The 21,066-nt window shown below is 38.5% G+C and overlaps 1 protein-coding gene across 27 annotated transcripts in view; it reads right to left on the bottom strand.

The window, feature by feature from the left end:
- LOC118265761 (F-actin-monooxygenase Mical) overlaps positions 1-21,066 on the bottom strand; it is a 92,324-nt gene that overhangs the window by 58,753 nt on the left and 12,505 nt on the right. For 25 of the 27 annotated variants that reach the window (XR_007707003.1, XR_007707006.1, XR_007707012.1 and 22 more), the window contains exons 2-3: positions 13,018-13,204; positions 2,868-3,044 (exon numbers count right to left, since the gene is read on the bottom strand). Coding sequence is in view for 12 of the 27 variants with exons in the window: in XM_050704051.1 (XP_050560008.1) it covers positions 2,868-3,044; positions 13,018-13,194 (354 nt within the window). In the remaining 15 variants the exon portion in view is untranslated. Of the gene's footprint in view, positions 1-2,867; positions 3,045-13,017; positions 13,205-13,923; positions 14,243-21,066 lie in introns of those variants that run through there. The other 2 variants (XR_007707005.1, XR_007707001.1) reach the window with 2 other exon arrangements.

The following is a 21,066-nucleotide window of genomic DNA, read 5'->3' as shown; positions in this document are numbered from 1 at the left end:
CTCTAATAATTCTTCAAAACTGACTCCTTCATGTAACTCCACTCCTAGTAACAGCGCCACCTAGAATAATAGAACTTATTAAAACATATGGTAACATTCTATTTTATAAAACGTTTTGTTAAGCGCAAAAGAAGCTCCAAAACGGCTTGGCTAATTCGGGCAATTATTTTGTTCTTCTATCCATTACAGGATAGACAGTTTTTGACAAAACATGACTGGGTAAGTCAAGAAGCAGCAGTATCATATACCAGTATGAAGCAAGAATTAAAAGACAAATTAAATATATGTAAGTTACCTTCATAAGTATACACTGCAGCTGCCTGATACTGATGTGGTCTATGGAGCCGGCGCAGAATTTGCCAAAAACTTCTTTGCGCCGAGTGCCCTCAGGTCTTGTATCACGAACGGCCATAAATGCAGTACGTTGTTTCGAGACATTCTGTCGCGTTTCTCGATCACGACCTGGTAATAGAATGAAATAATGTTATTATAAAATAGCGATATAGCTTGGGCGAGTGGTGACGTCAGAAAAGAGTATTCTAAGTGCCGACTGAAACCGGGCAGCAATAGTCGCTGATTAACCTGGACCTTTTAAACTGCGATTTAATAGTTGTGGTTAATTGTAGTGTGTAACGTACATACCATATTGATAAGATTTATTGTAAAAAAATTGTATGACAAGGGCACGGACCAAGAGTCCGTGGAGAACAAATGTAAATAAACTTTCAAGCCTAAAACTGCGTGCGTGAAAGCCGATAGTCCATCTAGCAATGGGTGTCATAGTCCAGCAGTGGATGTCGTGGGCTATCACATGATACAAACATAACCGAGTCTAATTACTATTAAACTGCCACTTACGTCAGATATTACTTGTCTCACATAGTATGAACAAATCTATTGCCATAGCCCCATGAATCATGGAATTATAGCATATAAAGCTGGCGTTAACGCCACGTATACGTTCGTGTGTTACGCGTACAATTTGCGTTAGTAATTTAAGAACTCGGTGGTAAGTACTAAATTATAGGGTTACGCACTCACAGACAACAGACTAGCTTTTTCTCGTGGGAATCGAACCTTATGCTAACGTTACACCCTTAGACATTTTAATAATTCATACGCAAGGGGCTTAGTGTTAGGTCTAGTCCATTTACTTAAAACCAGGTGTTAAGAATCCACGAGCTAGTTGATAGGCAATTATTTCACATTAGTTGTAGTAGCGCTGACTATTCCAAGTTCGGTCATCATACTGACCTTATAGGATTCATAATTACTTCAGTCCTACTTCGGACAGACATCGGACTTCTGGGCATCGCGTGTTTATTCGCGCACGGATTAATTCTCAATGTGCTCTAATTTTTTTTTTTTGTTGTTATAACAGACTTTATTTCTAGAATCCCTTGGAATATAATGGACACTAAATAATGTCGGAGCGAATGACCACGCCGTGTAACGTCCATCATAAAATAGTATTTAATTACATGTAACACTAGAAAATGGCGTGATATCGAATCATGTCTGCATTCTCTGTGCACATTGTGATGATATATAGATACTTAATACAAGTACCTACATAATAATTTATGTAATGTCAATATTCTATCATATCTTGCACATAATGCCTTATATGGTACAGTTAATAAATCATTGTGAAGTATCATAAATACAATCCAATGCATATACTTCACCAAACCGATAAAAAATATTATTCCTTAATAATAATGTCAACACATTCATTTCAACAACACGATTGGTGTGCTACAATTTAAAACGTACATTACTCTTTGTACAAATAGCACCCTAACATCAGTCATTAGTTCCTAAAGGTCCATAAACCAAGTAAGAACTAAATAACACTTACCAATTTAAATACAGCCATAAAAAGAAAAGACTTTCTTCTAAGTAGTTATAAAGTACGACCACTAAAGACCAATGTGACGTACATCGGTTCTTGACTATGTATGAACACCGGTGTCCATCTGCATCCGATGCGGGACAAAACTCAAAACAATTATGCAGTTGTTTTGAGTAACTTTAGCTGTTTGCAATTTTGTCATTCTGTGTATTTTTAAACAAGAAATGTGTTTACAACGGTGCCATTATGGACATAGCTCTCTTGGAGACAGTGGCCGGTTTAGGGTGACTTAAGACAGTCTTTTTGGAGATCTATCTAGTATTATACCTATGTAAAGTGCTTGCGGTCTCAGTGTATGGGCAAATACTCAAACGTCACTCAATTTTAAGACCCTTTCAAAAATAGTTCTGTCTCTAAAAATTCTTTATAAAAGACAGAGATAGAACGATATTTAAGTACAACATAAAATTGAGTAGCGTTTCAGTATTCGGGCGTAAGACAGCCATTAGATGTTATTTAACTTATGCATTAAAGACGAAGATAAAGCAACTGAAAAATATAAGGCGTCATATAACCACCCCAGTTTCTTCGCCGGTAAAAAATTTAGTAGTGGCGTTCAATTGTAGTGGCAGTTTTTTTTTTCAAAATTGACACGTTAGCATTTTCGCAGTTATGAGAGAATCAGTGATAATAGAAAAGCCTAAAACATCGTATAACTGGCAATTTTATTTACAAATACTACTTAATACAGGTAGCAAGTACTTAGAATCGCATCCCCTCGCGTCACTACTAAACACAGAGCTTCCCCCTTCCTCGCCCTCGAAGTACTGAGGGGTCTGAAGGCAAAGTACTCAAAAAGCCAGATACGTAGGGAGTAACTTGTACTGTGGTTTTATGTACTAACATTATTATTGTTTAACAAATAAGACTAATATGCAGTACAGTTAGACTCCGATAAATAGACGAGACTCGAGACCATCACTGGAAAAAGATTATGTTTTGTAGTACTTACAACTTTGGCACCAAGGAGCTGACATTCTATGGCTGCTCGAAGGCCGCAAGGTCCGGCACCGATGATGAGCACCTTGCCGGAAGCACATGCTCTGCCCTTCGCGTACACTTTGTGGTTGGCTCGGGCGTCGAACTTCTTAAACAATGCTTGTGCTTTCCATGAACTTGCTAATTTCGCCTGGAAAAGATAATTGACACTTGTTTACAAACAATTTTCTTATTTAGGTAGAGGTGTGCATACACCCCATTTTATGTCTATTGGTTGCATGAATTAGTGGGTATGGCACATCCTTGCCGGGTTCTAAGCTATATACACGAAACTTTGTACTTTCATAAAGCGAACGTTTAGTCACTCATATAATTCGGTCAAGGTTCTAAATACAGTACAAATGCATGACACATTTAATAAATCAATATGTGGACGTAATGCAATAAATATTGTCATGTTTACACATATGTAACACAGGTCCTTACGCAACTCAGGAAAAGGGAGTTCTGATAGTCAGTGGAGTGTGAACCTTACGAGACCGGCAGTCATATCTCACGTTGCCTAATATTAAGCCAGCTCGTACATAACAATACGTAATACCAGGTGCAACATAATTCAGTTCATATATTTATTATTAAAGCAAGTTCTAACAAGTTATATTACTTATCAATCCACCACAATATTTTAGCACATATCAGACAAGATAATTACGCATTTTTGTTATTCTGTCTACATCACATACAGCTAGTTAAAAGTACCTAAAACTAACTCAAGTAATAAAACAGTGGAATGTTATTAAAATGGAATAATTGCTTTTAGGAGAGAATTTTAGATCAAAGAGGGTTGTTTCCACCCTCCAGTAAGCCTAGGTACGTAGGTACCTATAGTAACTGCGCAATAATGATGGCCGCTGGGTTTCCCCACGGCTAGACAGGGGGATGTAATTTGAGGACGCTGTCCCCTCGTTTTTCATACTACATGAAGCTCGCCCGTTCAGTTTTCCCCTAGGCAGTCTGGCGATTTTCAATCAATACACATTTACGCAGTCCGAAATATAAACAGAGACTACTCATGTTTAACGTCTCTCAAATTAATCACTAAAGGCGTATGATATGACTATTTGTTGTGTACCTATCATCAAACCACCGATGCGTTTTGATTAGCAATGTTTAAGAAATAAACATTTGTTAAACCAAAACCATATCAGCTGTAGGTCCAGATTAGAAGTCGTGTTTTTTTATAGTTTACATGCCAATTTAAGCCTATTAAAAAGTCTTTAAAATAACATTAATCCAAATTTTACTGAACTCCTGTTTTAAATTATATAAATAAGAACAATATGTATTAATTATGTAACCTACTACAACTATGAATCTGCCGAACTTCTACTAAAACTTTAGTTGGTCTTGGCAAGGCAAACGTTCAGTTGACTCGGTCGCGCGATAGATGGCGTTGGCATACGCGTTCTACGAGCATAAATACAAGGCCAAACAATTAAGGAGCAATTTGTAAAGTGAGTATAGTTATCTCGTTTCATTCACGGATTTATCCTTCAATTGCCGTTGAGATGTATCTGGAGTCATGTCGCTTTTAACACGCCTATCAGGAACTCGGGAAGGCATACCCTAAAGTGTATGCAGAAACTTTTTTTTCAAATCCAACTGGATCATTTTGGACTTCTTGAATAACGATGTTAATTGAAGTCTTTGACTGCCAATAGAAACTAGAAACTGTTGAAGGCAAATCCTCCGCTAGCGTCGGTCACCGGTGACCACCACAGCGTTCAATGTGTTAAAACAAAAAAGTTATAATAACATACAAATATTACAGAAATTTGAATAAACAAATTTTGTTAAATTGTAACGAACGTAGAAGGAACTTCAGATAAATTAACATCTTTTTGGGGCAAGTGACCAAGTCACATAAACCGATACAAACTCAGTCGAAGATCTTCAGAAGGGACCAACAAAGAAATTATCACAAGTAGCAAGTAGCGAAAAACCGACATGGACAAATGCCTTAGATCCCACAACAGCATAATCAGAAAATATGCTATTTTGCTAATACGAGGAATATGCGTTACGAGTCTTTGTCAACAGCTCTTCCGCTTCATACAACCACGTGGTTAAGTCACTAATGATATCGCCCTTTGTTTCCAAGAACCATGAATATGTTATCAGTCAAACATCAAGTGCTACCTGTCTTATTAATACTAATCATGACGACTGTTTCATTAATCAGAATTGATAGTAGCTTTGATAATTACGACATGCATTCAAAACCCCTCAAAGGCAGCCGGCATTATAACAGATTAGAGTCACATTATATAAATAGCAAATGGTTCTCACGTTGTTGGGTAATTTTGACTAAGATGATTTTACAATTCTTTTGTTTCTCAAAGACTTTGTCACACGCGAGGTCGCGGCCCAAAGTAAGTATCAACATTGGAATTTATACTTCGCGTGGTGCCCGGAACTCGGGCCGGAAGTCCTTTATTGTGAATGATATCGAACTGATTATATTTGGATCTCTGTCTTCCGGACCTTACCAAATACGTACACTTGTTTCCAACACCTGGCAACGTAAATATTGATCATGTGTAGATGACAAGATGCAACAAACGAGGATGTATATGTAATGCTTTTCTTCCACGAAAGTACAGAGACATGGACACAAGACACGTTATTATGTGAGTTTATTAGTCCTTTGTGACCGTATTACAGTAAACATGTTACTAAATGTATGTATTCAACGAAACCAGAAGGAATAACAGTCGTTAACGAAACACATCCTTATGTGCTCCAAAACACTGAATGACTAATTCATTTAATGAGTCGGGTAAACAATCGTCACTTGGCGCCCTAAATAAAAAGAATTGCTCATTAAATGGCTATCCAGCGTACCGTACCGAGAACAATGCCAACTAAACGAAATACGTTGTTCGGGTACAAAAAACCTATCAACATTTCGAATCTGAATATAATAAACATCTTGTAAAATATAAATTACATTAATTAGTTGGCGGACTATATAAAAGTAATTACACTAGAATTTATGTGCTATAACTTCATTTTATGAGTATAATTTGTCGTCTGCACTACAACGAGGACATTCATTTTGTATACAGAAACTGCAGGATGCAGGTCGCTTCCAACCAGCCTATCTGGAAGTCTTTCGGGGGCCTATGTTTAGCAGTGGTTGTCATGTCTAATTTAATGACACAAAAACAATGGTGCAAGCTGAGCAGTTGATATTCAATGTATCAACTGTTTTTCCATGATACCCTTTATTGGAGCACAGTTTTATTATTTCCACAGCTGGTCTTTGCACAAGGGTTGCTCTGTCCAAGGCTGTGCAGATGCGCTTTGCAGATGCGTCATGCAAAGTTCAGAGATAATGTCCAGCCCTTTGTGTACAAACCAGCCAGTCAATTGGAATAACAAGACCTAGCCGAGCATATATTTTAAAAAAATAAACTCGTTTTGGCATGCCTGGGAATTGAAATCTGAAACACGCTGTCATTCACTGGACCGACAAAGAGGAGTATTCATGTGTACACATAAAACTGGATCTCGTGAATGTATAGATGGGGGAATTATCTTTTTGTTTAGGTATACCTACTTATTTTATTATATCAAAATAATAGGGCTGATGTGCGCACAGCGATATTATTATAAAAACTGATGAATAGGGTATACAACAAATATGGGCCATGTAGGTATGTACAAGCCATATTGATCGCCATCGCTATATTATTATGGACCACCTGAGGAATTTGTACACATATAGCAATAAAAGTATGCAGACACGCCGCTCGGACAGTCGATAATATAATCTTGAACAAAGAACAAAGAATGTAGAGCGCGCAGTATTCCTCACACACATTAATTAATCAGAAATCCGTATCAGATTAAAGTGATCGAGACAGGTCGACAGAGAAACGTCCAAGTAATATCTATTCGTTTCAGTATCCTTCACGCAGTGCAGAAATGTCGAGTATTTCAAAGAAACACTCCAAGAAGGTGATATTTATGCGCTGGCGCACAATAATGCAACGATTTGTACCTACATTGTGAAATAGTCATCAATATAGACAATGACATCATTAAGCAGCGCAAACGTAAAAATGTCGCCCATATTTGCGAGCTAAATCATTCAACAGTTATCAGCAGGTTATCTCAGAGATAAGCCGTAATTAGCGATAGCATTACTATAAATTAGTACATATACAGTTTTCGAGAAATTAGCAAAGCAATAACGATAAACAATCGCAGCTGTTACACGCAAAATATCAACAATACATGTGGGTGTAAACTTGTATCAAATATGGCCAATGGGGCAAGAACATGTTTTGATCAATTTATTAAGATCGATGAATCAGATCCATTCATAAACACATTCAACTACATTAGCGAGTTAGCTCAGTTAATTATTGTTATTTAATTGATTTACATACCTACAACAATTTGTGATATTATGTTCTAAAAGGAAACTTAGAACAACCGAAATAGATGAATGTATTTTAATTTCAATAGATGGCGTTTGTGAGACGCGTTTATTTTGACTGATGCTGATACGCCATTCATGAAATAAGAATATTAAATATAGGCATCAAATGATTTGTATCACTTCGTCTAGTTTAACAACAATACAAACACGCAACCAGCTCCTTTCCGTTGACACTTCGCTTCATTTGCAAAGTATAATGGTACAAGCGCATAAAGGGCATCAATATATATTCGCAAAGCAAGTGATTAGCATACAAACATTCGCGGTTAGGCACACAACCATTTGAATATAATAAGGTAAGTGACGCTAGCATGGGGGCATTGCATGGACGCATATGGGCTGCGAACCGCTATCTTGGCGTCAATGCAAGAACTCTAAATCGATGGATTAAGGTATATTATCGAACGAATTACACTTCCACAGGCTGGAAATAATATTACTTAAACGAATGTTAAGGTTTCCTTGTTGAAAATATTGTTACCGAGTCTTCGAGTATGGCGTGATAAATACATTGTAAGGAAGGTCATATACTTGAATGCTGTTTGTACTGACGTAGTTGAGATGATCGATGGTACAGCGGCGTACAATCAATCATACGGACGTACCCAACCCTTTGGCGACACGACCATGTATCATCGAAGACCACTTGTTGAATACAAATCACTATGGTCCTGCACTTAGATATACTGCTGGACAAATAGTAGGTAGACTAGGTGTTTTGGCAACCAGTTTTCAAGACACCTTACGATATAGAACACGCATAATAGCTCGGCCTACGTAGTCTACGTACATTTCAAATGCAAATTGATATAGCGTGTTGGTAGTCAGACCTTCGATAAAATTAAGTTGTTTGAACATTGAACACAATACCAATTTACTATAACGGTACCAGTACCGCAGCATTATGCATTGAAAGTGCACGGAAGTAATATCGCTTTAGTCGTTCACCGACAAGACATTTTACATCAATTTAAGTTTTCAATAACGTAATCATTTTCGCTAGAATTCCTAACTGGCTGTAGTCGAGCAGCCAGTTGCTCTCAAAATATACAGGAACATTCCTAAGCTGAGCCCACCTAATTGTGGGCGCAAGACTTATTTCTAGATTTCGATAACAGATTGAGGAGCGCAACAGAACGGAGATAGAATCGATTCTGACGCATGTGCGTAGTTTACATTTGTACTGGAATAAACGGGGTAAGTGGTAGGAACTGAAGGCAGCTGATTAAACGATTCGTGCTGTACATACATACAATCATGTGCGCTTGATTGTATGTTCAATCAGACGTACTATTCTCTAAACAAACATTTAGATTAGTGTTCAGTAGAAACAGGATTAATGGCTACTATCTACTATTTCTTTTTAATTTTATACCAAAAACACTATAGCCGACAGAAACTACATAACTTAATCAATTCATTATAAGTCGAATAAATAGATTTCAGATAAAGCCAATGCGCCATATTTATTAGAAAAGTTGTTTCAATTTACGTCAGAACATTTCACAAGCATCCCTCTAATACAAAATAGTTATTTCTCTGTAATCTAGTTCTCAAAGAGGCTGACTAGTAAACTTACTAGATGTCTCTGTATAATTGTCTACAACAGCAGTTAGTCAGTTACCCAACTAAAGCATAACTTCCTCAGAAAGATAAGCACTAAACATTGTTTATGTTATCTGAATCTTATCTTCACGCTCTCTTACGTTGTGAGGTTGGGCACACATACGGTATCAAATACTATCCGTCCTATCAGTTAATTTATCCTAATATGTTTAGATAGGCACGAAATCTTTAAGGATTGAAAGATACGGTAAAAGATTTGCGTATGACGTGAATTATATAGAAAAGGCCGCTTCTACCAACCACCCCTAAACCTATTTGTTTGTATATTATGATTTAAGTTCTAAAATGCTGAATACAAAACTAACATTTACAGATACCCAAGATTAGAATAATCCAATTAGAAGATGCAGAAAATAAAGCGGGTCACCGAGTGACCCAGCGACCTCGTACTAAATTAAATCCTCTATAACAAAGAAATATATCGTCTATCTATAGAATAGAAAAGGAATTCAATATAAATTCTGGTTATTTCATAAAAACATGAAACATGAGCTGACTATTATGAACGTTTATTTAAAAAATAATGATATTGCGATATATTAAGGAGTAAATCCACTAATCAGCGAGACCTTTTTTTTGAGGGGGGGAAATCATCCAATGATCCGAGAGAGAGTGTCAGACTCTTACTGACTACAAACCACCCCGTTCCTACTTCTGCTTTTCGAACCGGAGCCCCGGTAAACCCGTTAGGTAGTCCGCAGCTCCGGAAATCGGCGAGACCTAGGAACCGTACGTACTGTACGTATACTAAATAACATCCACTATTTATTCGATCTAATAAAAATACTAACAGTACACAGTGTTGTTTACCCCAAACGTTTAATAACGGCTTGAAGTTTTTGCTTCAGAAGTTAACAACGCGCCGCCCACACGCAGATTCCTTTGTTTTTATTTTTCATTCCTTCGGTACCGAATTTTTGGTTTTATTGTAATTACAGGTCATTGTATTACCATTTGGCTGCGACTGCGTGTTCTTGGATTAAGATGTTTGACCTTAGGGGGCAAACTGATCTCGTACTTGGAATTAAATTTTTGAGATCGTACATGATCAAAATCCAACCTTATTACTGTATAAATAAGATGCTATCAACATCTTCAAAATTATTATTGAATAGGACTACAATAATTGGAGGTTACCTCATATATTATATGTCGCTATTAAATTGGAAAACTTTCCTTTGGAATGGCTATTTATGGAATAGCTATCAATTGAATAAATATCATAAGTATTTCTGAATTGCTGTAAGTTAGTGCCATTTAGTGTCATTACTTCAGGGTCTAATAAACACTTAATGCACTGGCCACCGTTTCATTTCAAATTATGGCGGTAAAACTTTCGGAAACGTCTTCGTTTTCTCGCTTCACCGGTCCGAGTGAAAATATTAGAAATGAACAGGAACAAACTGACACTTAAAGACGCATTTAAACACCAATAAAGTTATTTAATTAGCTATCTCGATAGAGAAAACTCTTTTACTGCATTTTATTCTATTGCAGTGCATTTAAGGAAATATCTAGTATGGCTGCGAAATGAATGATTTTCGTATATTACATATTTATCATAATATAAGGAACACAAACATATTACATTAATGCGTTGGTAGGCCTAAAAATTTTTATTCCTGAGCAGACACTTTATACTCTTAAGAATGAAAATGTATTATACTCATCATCATCAATCAATTCAACTAGTTTATGGGTAATAATGGATACAAAATGCGACAGTAAAGATATTATTTTATTTCCACGGAGCATTGCAAGAGGCAAAAACTTTACACATTTCCTGCAAACACTTCTAGGCCGGGGTTGATTGGCATAGAAGACAGACAAGGATTAATCTTTTAGCAGTTTCTCTTTGTAGCCTGCTGCAAGCTAGTTTTGAGGTCTTAGATATCGTATAGCATGTTTTGCGTCGTTTCTCCATTTCCCGGTACGATATCCGAATTCCAGGGTGACGGGCGAGCGGTGAGTTGCATTCGTTTTGGCTCGGTGCCATCGAAATACGGACGTTCTAGATAAAATTCTACGTACTAAGTGTTAAATTGGTGTGTCACGTGGAATCGTCGCGTTTCCACGTTGTTATTGGGTTGAACACGGCCTAGAGACCTTTGAAATAATCTGTTTGCTGTAAAGCAGAATAATTTATTCTAATCATAACAAAATACAGGGACGACTCATTGTTTGAACGTCAACATATTATTATCGCCTTATTTGACAATTAATATTTGTACACAAGTAAACAAGGTCAGGTACAAATAGGTATTTATGGACGCAGCTCCGGCTGCAGTTTATGCGCCCACATTATCTCATCGAAGTACCCAGGTAACACTATCTGTTGGCCCCTGCCTGTACCGCAATGGAAAGCAGTGTGACCGGTACTTACGATACACCAAACTAACTACACGCTTCGCAAACGTCGCGGTCTGGTAAACTTTCGTCTACAATATTATTAAAATATCACTTTCTTTCTAAGTTAAAAGTGTAATGCGAATATAAAGCAGCTTAAAGATAAACTGTAAGAGTAAGGGATAAGGTTGAAGTTGCGTTGGCAGTGAGACGTATTAATTATGATGTGTATATTGAAATTCAGATGTTTGCTTGAATTCCGGGTAAATTGAAATAGCATACTGCGGAAATTGCGCGCTCGGAGCTGACCAGCCGAGTGATCAATTCTAAGTTGACTACATAAGAGTACTGCCTAACCATTTTACCGAACGTAGCATAAGTTTGTTTCTATTTCATAGGTTGAATGGACACACAAAAAAAAATCAATTTGCATATAAAAGCCCAATTGTCGTAGTTATTTATTAGCTGCTTACTCTTCGTTTCACGGTCTTAACATGAAACAAAATTAATTATGAACATAACTGAATACATTGCGTTGGTATAAACAGATCACGAAAGGTGAAAAAAGAGAAGGGATGTTTTTCACTGAGTAAAAGTTTCATTAGCATTGTGTCAGCTAGGAGATGACTACTGCTGCACTGCTGAACATGGTCCCTCGGACTTTGTTCCGTGCGGTAATAGGACCACCGCAGTCACTATCAAAGGAGGGCCATTCATTGTGTCAACTGTCAACCGTGTCATAAAAACTATCTTTTTTATTTGTATTCACAGAAAAAATTACGTCAACAAAAGGCCGCGACAATTTGGACACACCTGCTTTTACTGTGATTAACTAATTGTTTGCAAGCGCTTTGTAATTAATTTCCGTAATTAACAAACTTCGTGCCGCCTAGGCATCGATAAAAATTGACATAAACGAAATATAGGAAAACAGAATTTCTTCTTATTACCTATTCAAAGTACATAATTCTCCAACCGTCCTTGGGTTAACAAAAATAAAAGGGGCGAATAATACTTCTTTACTGACTTTTAAAATATACCTCGTTTATAATAGGTTTTCAGTGTTCGAATTTGATATAAAATTCTAGATAGTGAGGTCCTATGGTCCTATGATCGAATAACACTACGATCTACATAGTAGCGGTACGTTCCAATTCATGTCATCGTCCAATCTAGTTTACATTTTATCATCAATATCATAACAGCCATAAGACCTCCATAGCCAAAAACAGGCTTCCAATGACTTGCATCCAGTCTATACATACAAGATGTCCAGTAAATAATACACCGTTCAGTGAGGGGTGATAGCTGGGCAACACCTACCTAAACAACTCAATATACGTTCAGCGAAATTGTACGGCTTCAAAATTATACGATTTTTTCGAAAATATCGAAAAATCTCTACCTTGACACACGTCTTTTAGCATACCTACGTGAAACATTCTTTTATACGTCAAATTATTCGTGAAAAAAAGCTTAATTCATTGGTATTTGGTCTTTTTATATCAGGAATAAAAGATTTTTTAAGAAATCCGACATTTTGTCTTCACTTTGAAATGGTATATTATCACATTCTCATTACAAAACCATGACAAAAGCCGTTCTGGACTAGACCGGGGGCACCCTATATAAATCTTCTTAAGAAAAGGTCACGATGCTTTGTCTGCCGCAGTCTACTGACCTTAAGTTTCGGGTAGAAGTCTGGCAGTCTGTTGGGTTTGAGGTTGAGTGTGTTGCAGATCTCCCTGTGTAGCGCGAGGATTTGCTTCATGGTGCCCGCAGAGCAGAAGTGGTCGAACATTTCGGCCGCCAGCGCGCATTCTGGCGGCGTCGGCTCGACGCGGACGCCCCTATTCATCTTGAAGGGGCTGCAATAGAAAAAACATTCACATTAATGACAGAAAGAAGATCATCAAAGCATTTCAATAAAAATGTTACATTAATTAGGACTATCAAGAAACACGACTTCGATGAGAAAATATGAATACACGGTTGGTTGGTCCAGTGGTTGACCGAGCGACCGGTTGCAATACAAAACAATTCCTTCATCCATTTGCACTTATAAACCACGAATAGAACGAAATTGCAAATGGCAATTTATTTTGAAAAAAGAAAATGCAAATGTCAAATATAAAACTAAATTGCCTTATCATAAGGAGAATTGTAAATCTGACCATCCAGAAGTCACTACTCAAAAATGTTAAACCCCTAACAAAACCTTAGTCACACAATTTGTAAACATTCTAAAATCATCCTTCCGGTATAATTGAAGGTAGCGAGAGATATCAATTTGAAACCGTACGATAATACAAACTGACGCACGCAATGCACGTGGATGCTCCCACACATCCCAGCCACTTATCAATGAGAATATGAGGCACACGCTGTCTTATAAACTCGGTAACAATAACATCGAAATTCCATACAATAAACCCGATGCTTCTAATGAATTTCTTTTGCTCCCAATTCCCCTCCTCTCCTTCAAGCACCCTCTTTGAAGGCCCTTTGCCTTGGTTCAGAACAATACATCCCATATAATACGCCAGTAAAGCCTAAATAAAACAATATGCTAGTTCACTTCACTCACCGAACTACTAAATCACAAAATTCCTCTTTCTCACAAAAAATCGATCCAGAAATTAATATCTACTAATATTTTATTTTCTTCATGAGAATTCATTTATTTCGAAAGAAGTTACTGCACATTATACGGGTACGTTATAAAGAATTTATTAATTAGATTTATCAGTCAAATGTCACCAATTTAATAAAATTCCACAATAAGAAGCCCAAGTCCAATCGTCACTTGACAGAGGCAACCGAGACCGCCGAGGGCTTGATGCAGTACATCACCTCTCGCGGTTCAGACACGACTTGGCGATAACGGAGCGAACTGTGCACTAACGCAATCTATCACGTATATCAACGCTCGACTCTTACGCTGTACCTATATAATTGTATCATGAGTAATACGCTAGCGGACGCATGGGCTATAATTAGTTATTATGAGCATATTAGCTGCTCATAATAGTGCAAAGTGCACCGTAATGTGATGGGTTCATTCACATATCAACGACCCGTAGATATGATGCTGCAGCGCATCCATGAAGCCCGGTACATTCCGGTTGGCCTGTCTGCGGACGCTGAATGGCTAGGGACGCCAATGCAACTTCCTAACCCACACCACTCTCCGAGGCCCTTGCCGATTCAATCCACATGATTAAACAAACTGACAACGTCCAATGCAGAATCTACAAATTGTTCGCTTGTCGGTGCTGAATAGTAACAGGGTTTCTTTGTTTATACTACTACTAAATCTTCGAAGTAATATTGTATTTACTTTCAGAAATGGTCGTCGCATAAAATGTTCGATTCCCATGTTACTCATATACAAATGTCAACGAAAATAAATCAATTGACATATCATAGGAAAACAGACAAATGAGACAAATTAATTAAATATGTGTGAAACCCAGATATACATACATGCCAAGACATGCTACTAGTGAATGAGTTGTAGGTTTAGTCTATTTTAATTATCACTTTTCGAAAAAAAAAATACTCCCAAGCCTATGAGAGCCATTGACAGAAACAAGGACTGCCACAAGATACGAGGAAATTTACAGATGCGTCGTCAATACCTGATTGATGCGTAGAAAACTTATATATAAATGATTAGCATAGATTTAAAGGTTTAAGATACCACAGATAGTCATGGTGAATTTAGATACTGACTTATGTAATTCAGAAATTAATTACATTTCAGCTTATGTTTAGATTTGTCGAAAAAGCGAAGCGTAAAAAATACCCTTCAATACTATTCTGACTCATACTATAAAAAAACATGTGAACGGTTTGAAAAAGAGTTTAATAATTTTTTAACATTAAATTATTACTTAAAATCAACATACAAGTAAAGGAAATCTTAAAGAAGTTAAAGCTAGCTTTATCCGTACTGAAAATTAAGACTTAAAATCTCGCACAAGAAACTTCGGAGTAATTAAAGCCCGAGAAACGAGGTCGAGATCGTAAGAAATTCTGAACACTATTAATACCTGCATAGCTTCAAAACACCTACGTAGTAAAATCTAGGTGTGGAAATGTGAACTACGTCTAATATCAGTGAACCTAGCTTCCCATTCAAACACGAAAGTACGCTTTCTATTTCTGGCATCAAGAACACAACGTGCCAAAATAAAACAAGGAACTACGATGCGTAAGGTACTACTCACCACTCACTAAATAATGATATTCATCAGTTTGGAGGAAAACACTTCCGTTGTTCATTACAAATATTATTCGCTAGTAAGTCTTTTCACATCACACTTATTGATGTTCATAAACACATTGCTCAACGTTTGTGAAGCATTAGACGAAGGACCAAAAATAAATCTGCTCATAATAACACCCACCAAGTAGTAGCAACAGAAACAACATCCGCGCCTGTTATTATCAAAGACAATTGTGCAAAGCTACTTACAGGCTAGACAAAGCTTAATGAATTCAATTCAATTGACATGTTAAATCCAGTTATTGAACAATATACATTGGCAGTTGGCACAGTTTATCAGTTCTCTCACGAAGACTAAGACAAGAACGCAGTATGTCATCGGATACAGTAATTGAAACAATACACCTAGCCCTCTGCTCCCTTTATGGGTCAACACACTTAAGATGATGCACATACTAAACACTATCTACAAGTCGGTACCAACTCCTTTGCAATTCCTTTCAGGGAGAGGCTTTTGACTAGTTATTGAAATTCGTTTTAGTATTCCAATGGTTAACGGGTCTACTTCCCTTAGTGTCTTGTACACAATTTTTTATTCAAATGGGTAGGTAGGTACCTATGTTGTAATTGGTGTGAACTGTGAATCGTGCATTGTTGCATTATGAACTAGTTTTTATTTACGTAAAAAGAAATAGTTCATTATTTCAAATATTTCTTTTGATCAAATAATTACCTAAATTGCAACATAATTGCGCATTCTAAATATTTATTAGATACATTGTCACTGCGATAAAAGGTCTCTTTCCGAACAATGATGATGATTGATGTTTATCAACTTCTGCAAAACACTAAAAAATTACTTTGTAAATATCAAACAGTTACGCGTTATTTGAGACAATACAAAAGTATATTTATGTGTTGTACCCCTTATCTGTGTTCATGTACTATGTTAGTCATGGCACCGTTCACGCGAATTGTTAAGCCAATTCTGAACTAAATGTGGCACGTAATTTGCGCAAGCATCTTTAATCTGAGACTTGTTGTACCTACGAGTATTCCAAGAATAATGGTTATTGATGAAACATTTATGTCGAAATTAATTGCTTGCAGATTCTTTGTTTGGTAAACAAAAACATTCCCATGGCCCAACAATAGTGTTGCACTGCGGACCCAAACTATACAACTTAACCACTAGAATTTAGAATAATGTTTCTTCTTGAATATATAAAACAAACATAGTGCCTCTTGACAGTTTTGTTCTTGTAACAAAAATATAAGAGGGACATTATCAGGTGTTTAGACATAAATTTCGTGCCGTAAACATTATAAGAAACGTCGCAAACAAACCCTAAATCTCGTGAGTAGCAATTGCGCCTGTGACCACCAGACCTACGAGCCAGGTGAGGGAATCGTTATATTTTTTTAATTATGCAAAACGCAGTAATTAGGCGTATAATGTGCGCCGACCGTTACGCTGGGCTTATTAGGCGAACAATTATACACTCCAAATTAAACTCTCCAATGCTGTAATTAGTTTCATTTTCGTTTGTTATGTTCTATGTGATGTGCAATATGCTGTGTATTTGCATTCAAACAATTCTAATTAGAGTTTTTTGAGACCAATTAACATGTACACATTTATTACAAAGTGTAAATTTTAAGAAAGTATCGCAGGTAAGAGGAAGGAAAGTTACTCTATTACGTACGATTTGTAATTGAATGTGAATCTATGATAACTATCCTTTGGGAAGGTCGATGATTTGTGTTACGTTGTATTTAGATCTTAGCAACGAAATACAAGTACATATCTACTAGTCAAATAGCAAATTGCACTGGCAACCAGCAACACTTTCAGTTTCTAACCACATTGTAATTCGAAAAAACACATACTTACACCATAAGTGATAAAAGATTGCGTTAGTAAAACATGGAAATAATTATAAACAAGAAAAACATCGAGTCATCATCCCGAGCGCGACGTAAAGTCAACTGAGTGGAACGGATTGCGAGCCCGTCAATACTAAAGAGGAGAGCGCGTATAGAACAATAAAGCGGTGGTATCGTCAATCGGCAATAATGATGATTATAGAGCAATCACTGCTGGACGCAAGTGGTTTGTCATACACGAGTACACGATGGCGTGTACCGAGCGTGTACCATTCAGCTGCGAGCAGATTAGGGGATGCCATTCCTCACCCCGAATACTGCATTAACTGCATACTCAGAGGTATTTGCAATGACTGACCGATATACCCTTTAGGTTTTTTGGCGGCCTGTCTAATCGTGGTATCGAAATAATCATATGACGTCACCGAACCGGCGACCGCCTACTCGGAATCGGTCACGGAGGAGACACGACGTCTCGACACGAAGTGATACTGATTGCTGCCACCTTGAGTGGGCGATATCCCTTGCATCGTCACCAATGAAGTCAGCGCCAAGTTATAGATCGGGCTAATGATAATAATTCAACGTCTCAATGATCATTAAGCATCTAATCGGACTGTGGGGAATAGAGCCCGGTAACACGAATTAAAGGAGCAGTTTAATGCCGTGTAACATAGGTATTTGAATCTGAAAATAATGTTTTTATGCACTAAAAGAATAATCAGCAAAGTTCTAACACATCGTAGTTTGCAATTACAATAGATTTAATAAAACATCATTCCTTAGCAGGTTGATTAAATTAATTGCTCCGTTAATTACGTTGATCATCCTGCCTGCCTGCCTAGCTGGACGACCAACTAAGACGCTAGAAATAATAATGTACGTAAATGAAGATCATTATCATTAAAATGATTATTGAACAATTTTATATAATATCCTGTTTTGCTTATTCTATTCATATTGAGATAATTGCACATTTCCTTTAACGTTTAACATAGAAGTCACATGAAGGACGTTTGGCTTCTTTCTTTGGTCAGGTCCACAACCACAAGGCCTGTAAGGTGGCCAGTGGCCACTATCTTTAGCAGGGCAGCTGAAAGAAACAGCACATTAAATAATAGACACCAAATAGCCACCTTGGAGAATCAATTAACAACTGCCACGGCAGTACCCGAGACCCCTCGTACTAATGAGCCGCTCATAATCAATGAGAAGCAAATACTCCTACATGGAGAACGCGGCACCAAAGGAATACGGTTGCGAGGTGTGGCCCTATTCATGAACACCAGCAGCGAAAGACTAGGGATAGCCTTCTGCGAAAAAAGGAATAGCAAATGGCTCACTATTTCACCGGGCCTAGCCTCCCTGATCAATGGCAGCACATCCAGAACAAGCATGCGACGCAAAGTCTATGACGCACTACCAGACATGAAACTGTTGGGTCGAAGCTGTCGATTGTTGCGAACACGCAATAAAACAATCGCAATGTTTTCCAGCGTCGACTCTATAACTTGTTTTGCACAAGCATGTGGGGTGCTGTCAGGCGTGGGTGAGTGGGGAGACGTAGAAGGCATACATTCCAGAATAATTAGCGTAGACGCTGCAGTGGTGGCTTATGAAAAAGGGAAAACGGCAGACCTTATGGGCTGTATTAGGGCCTCAGAACATCATGAGGTCATCGTGTACGAGGACAGGGGGGAAGATTTGAGCTTCCTCAAGAGGTCAGTTCAGCGCCAGCTAAGGGTGGATTCTCCAAGCGGCTCAGAGCGTTTACAGCAACAATATTTGCAACAGAGCGCTCTGCAACAACAACAGCGGGCCACCGAAAGGGAAAATAAAAAACTACAGTCCCGAGGCAGAATGTGGGCAATAACAACATCCATATGCTCAGTAACCGGACTCATTGCGTCACCTTTCAGGAAAAATGCATCCAAGTCCACTCATAGATCGGAGAGCTGTCCCGCTCAAATACAGTCTGCTCATTCTAGGTCATCCCCAACAAGAGCAGCTATGGGCCACGTTTGTCCACCGAAGCTTCGACAAGCCACCACTCCCAGAGACCATCTCATAAACGCTTTTCTCGAGTTTGTCGCAGTAATAGAAGCAACTAAACAGGTTAACTTGCGGAATTGCGAAGCCATCCTGCAGACTTATCTGCAGGGTAACGAGCTGATACTGGACGATAGACTCGAAGCAGCAGAAGCAGTCATATACGACAATAATACATCGAGAGTGCTGAGAGGAACCTCTATAAGTCGTAGTATGGCAGCTTACAACGCCACTGCAGGATTTGTGTCTCTCGACGAGAAGGAATCAAATCGATGCGGAGTAGTGAAGTTTAAAACTCCCCCCAACGATTCCCTAGTGGTGGTTGCCAAGTGTACCAGGATTATGCTAGACGATGGGATATTAGAAATGGCAAAATCCATATCGGAATCCGGACCGGACGGCATAACCTTTGAGAGCTGGTGCACTCCGAGGTTTCACTGGACGAACGGGGTCCCTGGATGCGGTAAAACGACTTGGATAGTGGATCAATTTGATGCGGACAAAGATTTAATTGTCACCACAACAACTGAAGCAGCAAATGACCTCAGAGGCAAACTATCTTGCCGATTTGGGGGACTACTAGTCAAATCTAGGGTTCGAACAATGGCGTCCATCTTAGTAAACGGCTTGAAGGGGCGAGAGAGCTGCACTCGACTAATGGTAGACGAGGCTCTTATGAACCACTTTGGAGCGGTGGTGATGGCTGCCCGAATAACTTTAGCCAAGGAGGTCCTGCTAATTGGTGACATTAATCAGCTCCCGTTCATTGATCGTGACAACCTCTTCCCTCTCCACTACGGCCGCCCTACACATATCACACCCATAAGTCAGGAGTTGCTGTGTACCCACAGGAATCCAATGGACGTGGCCTATGCCCTCAACACAGTTTACAGTGGCATATACTCGTCCAGGTCGGGCGTGAGATCCCTGGAGACAAAAAGATTCTCGGGAGCGATGATCCCAAAATCACTCCCCGACACCTTATACCTGGTACACACCCAGGCAGAAAAGGAATCCCTTAAGAACCAGGGATACGGGTCGGGCGAGGGATCACGCATTCTCACTATACACGAGGCTCAGGGGCTTTCGTCCGCGAAGGTGGTAGTTGTGAACACAGCAACAAAGAGGCAGAAAATTCATGACAGCGTACCACATGCAGTAGTTGCAATATCGCGTCACACACATAGTTGCATCTACTACACGGACAACTGTGATGACGCGATAAGCAAATTGATCAGAAGGGCTGCTGAAGAGAGCGACCATAGGATAATGGACTACAACCTGAAAATGGCCATCAAACACAGAGACGCGGCAGTTCTGGGGGCGCTTTTGGGTGAGAAATGTTCCTTGGACTAAAATAAAAATTTATATAGTGGGAGGTAATGTGTATGCGGAAATCGTAAATAAATACATAACTGCTATATACATAATTATATAATTGTAAACTCTTTGACTTCTGTAAGCTCTGTTGAAGTCAGCCCACCCGACAGGGGTTGAGGCGTCATGCACACATAAATGTCCTACAGTCGGTGGCGCTGTGTGTTGGGTTGTTCCGTTCCCAAC

Source organism: Spodoptera frugiperda, chromosome 25, assembly GCF_023101765.2.
Source record: "Spodoptera frugiperda isolate SF20-4 chromosome 25, AGI-APGP_CSIRO_Sfru_2.0, whole genome shotgun sequence".
Taxonomy (NCBI): domain Eukaryota; kingdom Metazoa; phylum Arthropoda; class Insecta; order Lepidoptera; family Noctuidae; genus Spodoptera; species Spodoptera frugiperda.
Note: the sequence above shows the minus strand (reverse complement) of the source record. Positions and strands in the feature narration are given on the sequence as shown.